The sequence below is a fragment of the Oncorhynchus mykiss genome, chromosome 3 (assembly GCF_013265735.2).
Source record: "Oncorhynchus mykiss isolate Arlee chromosome 3, USDA_OmykA_1.1, whole genome shotgun sequence".
In the NCBI taxonomy this organism is placed as follows: Eukaryota; Metazoa; Chordata; class Actinopteri; order Salmoniformes; family Salmonidae; genus Oncorhynchus; species Oncorhynchus mykiss.
Genome location: NC_048567.1, coordinates 41,549,986 through 41,564,043, shown reverse-complemented (window position 1 = coordinate 41,564,043; position 14,058 = coordinate 41,549,986). Strand labels below are relative to the sequence as shown.

At 40.1% G+C, this 14,058-nt stretch overlaps 1 protein-coding gene across 1 annotated transcript in view; it reads right to left on the bottom strand.

Annotated features, from left to right (window-relative positions):
• Positions 1–9,573, bottom strand: part of LOC110519971 (tomoregulin-2-like) — a 171,285-nt gene extending 161,712 nt beyond the window's left edge. The window contains exon 1 of the mRNA XM_021596899.2: positions 8,890–9,573. Within this exon, the coding sequence (XP_021452574.1) occupies positions 8,890–9,064 (175 nt within the window). The 5' untranslated portion in view covers positions 9,065–9,573. The remainder of the gene's footprint in view (positions 1–8,889) is intronic.
• Positions 9,574–14,058: the final 4,485 nt, after the last annotated feature.

The following is a 14,058-nucleotide window of genomic DNA, read 5'->3' as shown; positions in this document are numbered from 1 at the left end:
GCAGGTTCACCTTCCAGCAGGACAATGACCCTAAGCAGACTCTTAAAGCAACACTGGAGTAGTTTAAGGGGAAACATTTAAACATCTTGGAATGGCCTAGTCAAAGCCCAGACTTCAATCCAATTGATAATTTGTGGTATGACTTTAATATTGCTGTACACCAGCAGTTTTGCCTTGAAGAATGGGCAAAAATTCCAGTGGCTAGATGTGCCAGGCTTATAGAGACATACCCGAAGAGACTTGCAGCTGTCATTGCTGCAAAAAGGTAGCTCTACAGAATATTGACTTTTGGGGGGTGAATAGTTATGCACACTGAAGTTTTCAGTTTTTTTATGTGTGTTTCACAATAGAAAAATATTTTGCATCTTCAAAGTGGTTGGCATGTTGTGTAAATCAAATGATACAAACCCCCCAATAATCTATTTTACTTCCAGGTTGTAAAGCAAAATAAATAGGAAAAATGCCAACCAAGAGGGGTGAATAATTTCACAAGCCACTGTAAAACATCCTATTCCAAAACATCCTACATCCTGTATGCAAGGCACTAACGTAATATTGTAAAAAATGGGTCAAAGCTTTTTGTCCTGAATAAAGTGTTGTTTGGGGCAAACCCAATAACACATTATCGAGTACAACTCTCCATATTTTCAAGCATAGTGGTGGCTGCTCATGTTATGGGTATGCTTGTAATTGATAAGGATGTGAAGTTTTTCAGAACAAAATATAAACAGAACAGAGCTATGCACAGGAAAAATCCTAGAGGAAATCCTGGTTCGGTCTGCTTTCCACCAGACACTTAGAGATTAATTCACCTTTCATCACGACAATAAGCTAAATTGCAAGGCCACGTCTACACTGGAGTTGCTTACCAAGAAGACAGTGAATTTTCCTGAGTGGCCAAGTTACAGTTTTGACCTAAATCTGCTTGAATATCTATAGCAAGACTTGAAAATAATTGTCTCGCAATGACCAACAACCAATTTGACAGAGCTTGAAGAATTTATAAAATAACAATGGGCAAATATTGCACAATCCAGGTGTGCAAAACTCTTAGAGATTTACACAGAAAGACAGTTGTTATCGCTGCCAAAGGTGATTCTAACGTGTTGATTTAGGTGTGTGAATTCTAATTTAAATGACATATTTCTGTGTTTCATTTTCAATATGTTTTCACTTTGTCATGAAGATGTATTGTGTGTAGATGGGTGAGAAAAAAATATTTTAATACATTTTGAATTCAGGCGGTAACACAACACAAGGTGGAATAAGTCAAGGGGTATGAATACTTTCTGAAGTCACTGTAATTCACGTAAATGTAGGCCACTTGTGAGGAGAATGATTTCCACCTCTATCCTCTGAGCTTGGGCAACTGATTCTCACATTCAATGTTTTTTACAATAGTGGTTGCTAATAAAGTGCAATATAAACTCTGACTGTATCAACAGAGTCTCACCAGCTTGTGTAAATATCTGTAAACTTTACCACTTGTTAAACCAATGACTCCATATTCACAGAGTTAGTTTTGTTTATCACTTTTAATTCCACAGTGTCTTACATCTTTAGGGTAACAGTTCAGATGCAATATAATTTGGGATCTAACTATGAACAAAACAAAATATCTTTAATCTTTCCATCTCTTCTGCCTATCCAAGCACCATGCAGGCCTTCCAGATACAACCAGTAATTCAAAATAATACGATGTCATCATCTTCGCCAAATTATTCTCTCTCTGATCATGTACATTATCCAAGCACAGTCAATGAATTAATCACACCAGGGACACACAATCCTTTGTTCATTGTAGAAGGCTATAATGAAAAATACAATGCATTTCTAGCTTTGCAATAAAAATATTTTAACTGTAATGCCAATCAGCCACAGACTTGGTGTTGAAAACATGTATTCATTAAATCATCAGTTTAAATAGACCATGACGAGGAAAACATCTTCCATTAAGTCAAGCTACTATTTAGGGGTTCGGTGTTTTGCGTCATTGAGGATTACCGTTCATGTTCATAATGTACTTGTCACTTGTTACATTTTCATTTACTAATTGTATGGGTGTGGGAGGGGTAGGGTTGGGAGGGGTAGGGTTGGGAGGGTGAAAGCTCAGACAAAGCCCCCTAAGAGGATCATGTGGGTTTGAGTGCGGAGACACCTAATCTTCATCATCAACAACGCATTCATCTTCACCAACACAATCACTGAATTTGACAATTTGGCTAAGCCGAGAGAGAGACTCCATTGATAAATCACATTACAGTTACAAAGTTTACAGCCTACAAAACAAAACAGTTGAGTACTAGTGAAAGTAGTTCTAGGAAGCCATTAATAAGATAGACATTCAGGATGTAAAAAAGGCAACCCTATCCAGACTAAAATAAGTCTCAAGTCCATTACAGAGAACCGAGGGATGCAAACCGGGGTTGATAAACGACAGAGCGTTGACCAAATTGCCTACAGCGGCCCAGTAATTTAGAAACCAGGGATGCGTCCCAAATGGCACCCTCTTCCCTATATAGTGTAAAAAAGTAGTGCACTACATAGGGAATTGGATGCCATTTGGGATTCAACCCATCATTCTTCACTGGCTGAGGAAATGGGACATAAAATGCAGGATAGCATCTTTAGTCATATGATCCCAAGATTACCATCCCAACCTGTAACTCTGGCAACATTGGACACATATTGAATGTTGGCTTTAAGCATTCAGATCTCTCAGTTTACAGTTTTCAGTTGATGCTCTGCATGCATTTACACTCAAATGTGTAATTTAGAACATTCTTGCTAAAAACACAATTCCTGTGCCTATTTGCTTATCCATTAAAATTTGATGTGTGGTGATAGGCAACCTGATGGGTAAAAGGAATGGGGATTTGGAGAGTGTTTATCTCAAGTAGGCCTATATTCATATTACTGCTTATGAAGGAAATTAGTTAAAGGGAATATAGGTCCTAGTGTATGGATTAAAGAAAATAATTCATTCTCATCACAATCATTTAGCATTTTATATAGGCTACAGGCTAAATAAGTGATAATTCCACAGTGCAAAATACGTGGATATAGGCTAATGCTTGCACTTACTTATAGCTCTCAAATGTGGCGAAAGGGGTTGAGGCTATTTTAGGTTTCAAACATGGAAATGCGACAGAACAAATCTACGTCGGCAGTCAGATGATTTACAAAGGCAGGAAGGCACGCAGGCATGCTTTACAGCCTCCCGCCCATGGTTTTATCGGTTTGGCACCGAAAAGGGAAAACAAGTTTACTCTGGGCTATAAAAAAGCGGTAAGGTTCATATTCTCAAGAACTCTAGGTAACGGAACAGCACGTGGGATATAAAAAGAAAATGCTATACATACAGTTGAAGTCGGAAGTTTACATACTCTTAGGTTGGAGTCATTAAAACTAGTTTTTCAACCACTCCACACATTTCTTGTTAATTAACAAACTATAGTTTTAGCAAGTCGGTTAGGACATCTACTTTGTACATGACACAAGTAATTTTTCCAACAATTGTTTACAGACAGATTACTTCACTTATCACAATTCCAGTGGGTCAGAAGTTTATATACACTAAGTTGACTGTGCCTTTATACAGCTTGGAAAATTCCAGAAAATTATGTCATGGCTTTAGAAGCTTCTGATAGGCTAATTTACATAATTTGATGTGTACCAGTGGATGTATTTCAAGTCCTACCTTCAAACTCTGTGCGTCTTTGCTTGACACCATGGGAAAATCAAAAGAAATCAGCCACGACCTCTGAAAAAAATGTGTAGAATTCCACAAGTCTGGTTCATCCTCGGGAGCAATTTCCAAATGCAGGAATGTACCACGTTCATCTGTACAAACAATAGTAAGCAAGTATATAAACCATGGGACCACGCAGCCGTAACACAGGTCAGGAAGGAGACGCGTTCTATCTCCTAGAGATGAACGTACTTTGGTGCGAAAAGTGCAAATCAATCCCAGAACAACAGCAAAGGACCTTGTGAAGATGCTGGAGGAAACAGGTACAACAGAATCGATATCCACAGTAAAACAAGTCCTATATCGACATAACATGAAAGGCTACTCAGCAAGGAAGAAGCCACTGCTCCTAAACTGCCATAAAAAAAAGCCAGACGACGATTTGCAACTGCACATGTGGACAAAGATTGACGTTTTTGGAGAAATGTCCTCTGGCCTGATGAAACAAAAATACAACTGTTTGGCCATAATGACCATGGTTATGTTTGGCGGAAAAAGGGAACACCATCCCAACAGTGAAGCACTGGGGTGGCAGCATCATGTTGTTGGGGTGCTTTGCTGCAGGAGGGACTGGTGCACTTCACAAAATAAATGGCATCATGAGGTAGGAAACATTATGAGGATATATTGAAGCAACATCTCAAGACATCAATCAGGAAGTTAAAGCTTGTTTACAAATGGGTCTTCCAAATGGACAATTACCCCAAGCATACTTCCAAAGTTGTGGCAAAATGGCGTGTGTGAGCAAGGAGGCCTACAAACCTGACTCAGTTACACCAGCTCTGTTAGGAGGAATGGGCCAAAATTCACCCAACTTATTTTGGGAAGCTTGTGGAAGAGTACCCGAAACATTTGACCCAAGTTAAACAATTTAAAGGCAATGCTACCGTATACTAATTCAGTGTTTGTTTACTTCTGACCCACTGGGAATGTGATGAAAGAAATAAAAGATTAAATAAATAATTCTCTCTATTATTTTGACATTTCACATTCTTAAAATAAAGTGGTGATTCTAACTGACCTAAGACAGGGAATTTTTTCGAGGATTAAATGTCAGGAATTGTGAAAAACTGAGATTAAATGTGTTTGGCTAAGGTGTATGTAAACTTGCGATAGATACCTGACATGTCCTCAACTGGCAGCTTCATCAAATACTACCCGCAAAACACCCGTCTCAACGTCAACAGTGAAGAGGTGACTCCGGGATGCTGGCCTTCTAGGCAGAGTTCCTCTGTCCAGTGTCTGTGTTACTTTGCCCATATTAATATTTTCTTTTTTTGCCAGTCTGAGATATGGCTTTTTCTTTGCAACTCTGCTTAGAAGGCCAGCATCCCAGAGTCGCCTTCTTCACTGTTGAAGTTTAGACTGGTGTTCTGTGGGTACTATTTAATTAAGCTGCCAGTTGAGGACTTGTGAGGTGTCTGTTTCTCAAACTAGATACTCTAAAGTACTTGTCCTCTTGCTCAGTTGTGCACCGGGGCCTCCCACTCCTCTTTCTATTCTGGTTAGAGCTAGTTTGCGATGTTCTGTGAAGGGAGTAGTACACAACGTTGTACGAGATCTTCAGTTTCTTGGCAATTTCTCACAATTTCTCGCATACTGATGCTTCAGATACTCAACTAGTCCAAAGAAGGCCAGTTTTATTGCTTCTTTCATCAGAACAACAGTTTTCAGCTGTGTTAACATAATTGCAAAAGGGTTTTCTAATGACCAATTAGCTATTTAAAATGATCAACTTGGATTAGCTAACACAACATGACATTGGAACACAGGAGTGATGGTTGCTGATAATGGGCCTCAGCACGCCTATGTAGATATTCCATAAAAAATCTGCAGTTTCCAGCTACAGTAGTCATTTACAACATTAACAATGTCTACACTGTATTTCTGATCAAATGAATTTTATTTTAATGGACAAAAAAATGTGCTTTACTTTCAAAAACCAGGTAATGTCTAAGTGACCCCAAACTTTTGAACGGTAGTGTCGATACAGAACCAGTCAAAAGTTTGGACACACCTACTTATTCTAAGATTTTTCTTAATTTTTTACTATTTTCTACATTGTAGAATAATAGTGAGGACATCAAAACTATTAAATAACACAGGGAAACATGTAGAAAACAAAAAAGTGTTCAAGAAATCTAAATATATTTTAGATTTGACATTCTTCCAAGTAGCAAACCTTTGCCTTGATGACAGCTTTGAACACTTTTGTCATTCTCCCAACCAGCTTCATGTGGTAGTCACCTGGAATGCATTTCAATTAACAAGCGTGCCTTGTTAAAAGTGAAATTGTGGAATTTATTTCCTTAATGCGTTTGAGACAATCAGTTGTGTTGTGACAATGTAGGTGTGGTAGGTAGGGGTGGTATACAGAAGATAGCACTATTTGGTAAAAGACCAAGTCCATATTATGGCAAAAACTGCTCAAATAAGCAAAGCGAAACGACAGTCAATCATTACTTTAAGACATGAAAGTCAGTCAATACGGAACATTTCAAGAACTTTGACAGTTTCTTCAAGTGCAGTCGCAAAATCCATCAAGCGCTATGATGAAACTGGCTCTCATAAGGACCGCCAAAGGAAAGGAAGACCCAGAGTTACCTCTGCTGCAGAGGATAAGTTAAGTTACCAGCCCAAAGAAATGCTTTATAGAGTTCAAGTAACAGACACATCAATATCAACTGTTCAGAGGAGACTAAGTGAATCAGGCCATCATGGTCGAATTGTTGCAAAGAAACCACTACTAAAGGACACCAATAAGAAGGAGAGACTTGCTTGGGCCAAGAAACTTGAGCAATGGACATTAGACCGGTGGAAATCTGTCCTTTTGCCTGATGAGATCAAATTTGAAATTTTTCGTTCCAACTGTCAGTGATTTATTTAAAATTCAAGGCATACTTAACCTGCAGGGATACCACAGTATTCTGCAGCGATACACCAACCCATCTGGTTTGAGTTTAGTGGGACTATCATTTTTTTTTTAACAGGACAATGACCCAACACACCTCCAGCTGCATCAGATGACCTGGCCTCCACAATCACCCGACCTCAACCCAATTGATATGGCTTTGGATGAGTTGGACCGCAGAGTGAAGCAAAAGCAGCCAACAAGTGCTCAGCATGTGTGGGGACTCCTTCAAGATCGTTGGAAAAGCATTCCAGTTGATGTTTGAGAGAATGCCAAGAGTGTGCAAAGCTGTCATCAAGGCAAAGGGTGGCTACTTTGAAGAATGTCAAATATAAAATATATTTAAACACTTTTTGGTTACTACATGATTCCATGTGTGTTATTTTATAGTTTTGAGGTCTTCACTATTATTCTACAGTATAGAAAATAGTAAAAAATAAAGAAAAACCCTTTAATGAGTAGGTGTTCTAAAACTTTTGACCGGTACTGTATATATAATACACTGAGTGTACAAAACATTAATAACACCTTCCTAATATTTAGTTTCACGGATGTCTATTGGGTGGTGGACCATTCTTGATACACATGGGAAACTGTTGAGCGTGAAAATCTCAGCAGCATTGCAGTTCTTGACACAAACCTGTGCGCCTGGCACCTACTCAGCATCTGACCGTAAGGCGCTACAGAGGGTAGTGCGAACGGTCCAGTACATCACTGGGGCCAAATTCCTGCCATTTATTAGGCAGTGTCAGAGGAAAGCCCATAAAATTGTCAGAGACTTCAGTCACCCAAGTTATAGACTGTTTTCTCTGCTACCACATGGCAAGTGGTACCGGAGGGCCAAGTCTAGGACCAAAGGAATCCTCAACAGCTTCTACCCCCCCCCCCCCCCCCCCCCCCCCCCCCTTGTACACTGCTGCTACTCGCTGTTTGTTTGTTACCTTTGCATAGTCACTTCACCCCCACCTACATATACAGATTACCTCAACTAGCCTGTACCCCTGACTCGGTACCGGTGCCCCCCTTACATAGCCTCATTATTATATTCTTATTGTGTTACTTTTTATTTTAGCCTACTTGGTAAATATTTTCTTCTTCTTGAACTGCACTGTTGGTTAACGGCTTGTAAGTAAGCATTTCACGGGAAAGTCTACACTTGTATTCGGCGCATGTGGCAAATAAAGTTTAATTTGACATATATAATCCATGTCTCAATTGTCTCAATGCTTAAAATTTTTTCTTAAAACTGTCTTCCCCCTCCACCTACACTGATTGAAGTGGATTTAACAAGTGACATCAATAAGGATTCATAGCTTTCACCTGGACTCACCTGGTCAGTCTATGTCATGGAAAGAACAGTTTTTCATAATGTTTTATATAGAATATCTAACAATAATATATTATATTCTAGTAAAATAGGCAATATAAATGGTTTGTAGCAGCCTATAGCGGAAAAATGCATAGTTGTGTGTGATGGGTAAAATAATATTGTTGGTGTCACATTTCCAATTGCTCACAAGATTAATTAGTTATTAGCATAACATGAATCAATAAAACTTGTAGACATTTATATAAATGTCTAGGAGGATTTCAGACTACTGTAGACTCGGGAGTCTTAAATATCAACTAGAATGTGGCACTTGAATTCCTCAAGTAATGAACCGATGCTGAGAAATAATAGAAATGAAACATTGACAGCGACTAATAATAACAATAGACCTATAATAATAATAATAATAACATGTTCATAATAATAGCCAATTTAGGCTAATTAATGAATTAAGCAAAACAACAATGCAAGAAAAGTAAATATTTCATTTCATGTACATTTGCATCACTGTACCATTTTAGAAAATGGTGATTAGCATCATTTGTTTGTAAATGAATGTATGTGTAGGTTTTCGATGAGAAAACCATAGACTATTGTAATATAGGGGGACCTTAGGATAACCTGAAATTCCCGAGATCTCAAGGGCTGATGACCACCTCACTTCTCGGCAATTTGGAAGAATGTTTTCTCTAAAGCACAAACGATGCTATTTGCAGATAGTGTCCTCGATCATTTATTAGCTTTCCAGCCCAAATTCCCATATGCATGCGGACTAGGTTATTACCATTGCGACCGTTACAGTCGCGCTGCGCACTAAGGTGCACACCTGGAACAGACAGAAAATATATAATAATAATGTAGCCCAAATAAATGCCCCCGACTTATCGGTGTTCTCACCAGAGCAGTTCCAGCCGGTAGGCGTCTGACAGTCGCTCAGGGAAGACGGGAAAGCGCAAAGTTGCTCTACAGGTAAAGTAGCGAGAAACGAAACAACGGTGATCCAGACCCAATCTCCCACTGTCCGGCTCCACTGCTTCGGGCGTCGGGGCTCCGCCGCCACCGACAGACCCATCTCAGTTCAGCGGCGTTCCCCGACTACACAAGCGAGCTGGGCAGAAGTGGTAGACACGCACCAACAACTCCGGTCCAGACGTTGGCTGTTTCAGAGGGGCGCTCAGTGACAAAGAAAGGGACATTTTCCGTGCAAGAAAGCGAGCCCCATGAAGTGATGAATCAACGGGTTCCGCCCGATCCAATGTGGTGCAGCTACAATATGAAGGCGGTTGGGGGAGTGGGGCGATGGAGGGTGTAGGATAGTGTTGGGGGGGAGGGGGGGGGTTAGCCAGGTAAATCAGCGTAAGAGGACGGGCAGGAAGAGGAACGATGTTCACCCATGAGGATAGAAAATAACAAATAAAAAAAGGTGTGGGTGGAAGGAAGAAATAGAAACAAAGAATGTTTATATCCCACGGTTTCGAAACGGCGACGTCCTAGTAATATCCAAAAATGCCACGGGCTTAAATGAGTGGTCGGCTAGTTGTGTTCAGACGCTCAGTGAGTCCGTCAGTTGCGCTCGCCTCATCTCTCTATATCTGGAATCCGCGTTGCGCGCATCAGCAGCAGGTTAGAAGTCTGGGTATGATCACGTGGTGTTACATGCGAAAGAGGGGGAGTGGGTCTCGGTAATTATACAACGCTGATTGGAGGAGAGAGAGAGAGCGAGAGCGAGATAGAGCTAGAGAAAGGCTTGTGGTTTCTTTCCGACACAAACTACTGGGCAAAAACTGGTTGGATCAACCTTGTTTCATGTCATTTTAACCCCCTAAATATATATGAAGACGTTGAATCAGTCTGGAAAACTGATTGGAATTGCAGAAACATATAAACGTAAGGATATTTAGTATTTTTTTCAACCAATGTTTTACCTAAATCCAATGACATGTTGAAATGGTTTCTTGATTTCACGTGAAATTTAGGTTAGTTGACAGCTCAACCAAATGTACATAAAAACTAGACTTTAAACTGACGGGAATGGTCAGTCTCTGTTTAATGCTTGGCCTAGTAATGAGCGGGATTCGGCTTTATTTACAGCTGAACCGTGCAGGTTTAGAATAGATGCACTTGCAATGTAATTGGTCACTAGCATTTAAAAAAGGTTGGATAAATCGATTCGTCCAGCAGGGGATAATACTATTGCTCTGCTTTGAAATAATGTGGACTCCTTCACTGAGTTGCCTGTCCCACAGCATGCCAAAATACCTAAATATTATTATCATAGCGTGATACACAGCGTCGACCCAGTAATGTTGGACACAAAGGCACTGTTATTTTTACCGCTTCTTTTTACAACATTGGAGCCCATGCATTGGGAAGCCCCAGCTTGTAGGTTTAGTCTAATGGCACAAACAGGCCACGGTTTTCGTGGCCAAATGTGGTGTCAAAATTCAGTCAAACATCTTTGACCTCGTGATGGCGCTTGTAGTTCCATTTCTCTTTTTTACTATTCATTGCTTGGGTGGGATAACAGATCTTAACTCCATCATACAAATAAAAGGATAACCAAGTAATACAAATAATTGAGTTAACCCACAATTGCTTTGACTTTGTTGCAGTTATTTAATGGACTTATAGATAATAAGCATTTGCATTTCCTGTCTTTAAAAGTGATATGACCTTAATAACAAAGCACTCAAACATAGTATATATGAAGCCTTTATAGTACACTGTACCTATGACATAATAGCCTAAACACCAATTTATCAGTCTCCTCCAATGGCATGCTAGGTTGTTTTTTACAGTCAGGTATTCACAAACAAATAACACAACACTGTAAAGGGGTTACAGGCAGCTCGATGGCAAGTAAAATGATGTATTTCATATTACAGTACACCTACTGTAATAAATACAGTATCAAAGCAAATACTGTGTAATGACCCACAATAAAAGTGTAAAATATACTGTATAATTTTATTGTTTAAAAAAAAAAGAAGAGTAAATGCTACCGTAATCGTGAATGTTAATGGATTAGTTCAATTCGTTGAAGAGAGTTGTCAGGCATGTGCGTACCTGAGGTAAAGTCAGGTGCAGGAGAGCAGAGAATTGTGAACAGGCGCACACTTTATTACGGCAGGAGAGATATACAGATATAAAACCTCCTCCAGCCAACAAGGCAAAGTGTATAGCGCTCACAATAGTCACACAACATAAATGTATAACAATACAAATAAGCTTTGTGAAAACACACGGAAAATAGCTTAGCCTAGTGCGTACAACACGTAACACACAAATCATTTCACACAAAGACATGAGATGGAACCGAGGAATAAATACATCTAGTGTGATTGGGGAATGCATAACATTTGTGAATGGAACAAGACAAAGCAAATGGATAATAGAAAAATGTCGCAGCGATGGCTAGAAAGCCGGTGACGTCGAGCGCCGAACGCCGCCCGAACAAGTAGAGGGGCCGTGTTTTGTATTTCACTGTATTTTACTGTATTACATGGGATTGGTGCAAGCAGGTTGCCTGCTAGATAAAGTGTTTACAAACATTACAGCATATTAATTAATATTTGGTGTTTTATATCACTTGAACTTCTAGACACCTTAACAAAAGGCTTCCAAACTGGCAGTGACTACAGGGCAAAACAGACCAAAAGGATATGGTAAAATGCTCAACAGTTTAAGGTTTGAGATTGGCTGCCGCTCCAATCTGTCCCCTATGCATTTTACATTGATAGGGCACTTTAACCTCATAGGAGTTAAATTGGTAAAGCATTCTCACTCACAGGTGCAAAAATATAACCTCTTACAAGGCACACCTCAAAATATGTTAATGAGACAGAAACAACAATACCATGCACCCACTGGTGGTCAAATGTTTTTTGCCGCTCTAAAGATATGGTACAATACTGTTTTCTGCGGGGTTGAATTACAGTGTGATTCAAAATAGTCATTATTTGCCCACATACAACATTTTGCCACAATGCACCATCATTTACAGTATGATGCTGTAAAACAAGTATTTTACTGTTAATAATACAAAGAAAAATCTTATCATTTACAGTTTCCCATTGCAGTGTAGTGTTCAAACCAAGGACACATTCCCCCACTCATACAAACTCGAATGCTCGCTCATCCATAAATATTATGTTTCTCTCGCAGCAAGGGTGAGGTATTATGAGGACACCATTAGCTACATGTAAACAATACTTTTATGCTAAATAGGTTGTTCTGTAAACAGGCAGTGAGTACATAACCATCTGAGTGCACATGGAAGCATATAAGGAAGTTGGCCTTGTTTGTCTGTATGTGTGTGTGTGTGTGCATGTGTGTGTGTTCGTGCCTTAAATCCCTCTTAACCCTTGAACAAATGTAGCCTGATGAGTGATGACTCACACTAAATTCTTCCTCTGCTCTGTCATTCACTACATACTTTAGTCTGAGACTGCCATGATTGAAGTCATTTGTGGTGACGAGGGGCATGGGGGGCATTGTACAAAATAAAGTCATCAGTGATTTGATCGTCTCTAACAAATCAGAGTATCAAAGCCAATGATGAATTTTCAAACCACCGCTTTACCCAAATGTGTTCTAGCTCTGGCCCAACCCTTCGGTTTCTGGACCAATCATACTTCCCCAAATGTGTTCGCATTCGGTGAAGGGTCGGGGAGGGACTCCGATCAAGACTCATTCAGGAGAGGAAACTAACATTTGTGGGCCTGGTGTAACGTTTGGCCGAGTCTGGGTAGCCAGGCAAGAACATACAGTGTGTGTGTGTGTGCATGTCAGAGAGATAAAGCTTTGTTGGGGTATTTGAGGACAATGTGGTCTGTGAGGATGCCTGTAAATGCTGGTGTGCAGAGTACATGTGGAGAACAAGGAACTTGATGGGTGGTTGTATGCATGCATATTGAGGACAGTCAGTGTGTGTGGCTATGTGTACAGTGGGGCAAAAACGTATTTAGTCAGCCACCAATTGTGCAAGTTCTCCCACTTGAAAAGATGAGAGAGGCCTGTAATTCTCATCATAGGTACACTTCAACTATGACAGACAAAATGAGAAAAATCACATTGTAGGATTTTGAATGAATTTATTTGCAAATGATGGTGGAAAATAAGTATTTGGTCAATAACAAAAGTTTCTCAATACTTTGTTATATACCCTTTGTTGGCAATGACAGAGGTCAAACGTTTTCTGTAAGTCTTCACAAGTTTTTCACACACTGTTGCTGGTATTTTGGCTCATTCCTCCATGCAGATCTCCTCTAGAGCAGTGATGTTTTGGGGCTGTTGCTGGGCAACACAGACTTTCAACTCCCTCCAAAGATGTTCTATGGGGTTGAGATCTGGAGACTGGCTAGGCCACTCCAGGACCTTGAAATGCATCTTACGAAGCCACTCCTTCGTTGCCCGGGCGGTGTGTTTGGGATCATTGTCATGCTGAATGAACCAGCCACGTTTCATCTTCAATGCCCTTGCTGATGGTAGGCTTTGTTACTTTGGTCCCAGCTCTCTGCAGGTCATTCACTAGGTGCCCCCGTGTGGTTCTGGGATTTTTGCTCACCGTTCTTGTGATCATTTTGACCCCACGGGGTGAGATCTTGCGTGTAGTGGGAGAACTTGCACAATTGTTGGCTGACTAAATACTTTTTTGCCCAACTGTATGTAAGAAAGAGCAATAGAAAGTGATCATGCAAGTGTATTGCTTGATGGAATAGTTTTTAGAGCACCATTCCCCAAACGGGCCAATTAGCAGAATAGTGGAGAGTGAACCCAAGGCTGCCTTTGTGCCTGCGCTAATTTGGATGCCAAAAAAAATACTATTCTCTTGGCTGACTTTATCCTTGCATTAGTCTAATGCTACACGTTGAGAAGTGAGAAAGCCTAAGCATACTTACTGCATTGTAGACAAACACCATCATACACAGTAATACATGTAACACCTGATATTAGCGCTAGACATTTTGAGTTAATGACTTCCAATGTGAGAAAAGACCAACAGGGTTAATTTATGGGTATGTGAAGAAAGTGGTTGGTGAGTGATAATGCACACACACACACACA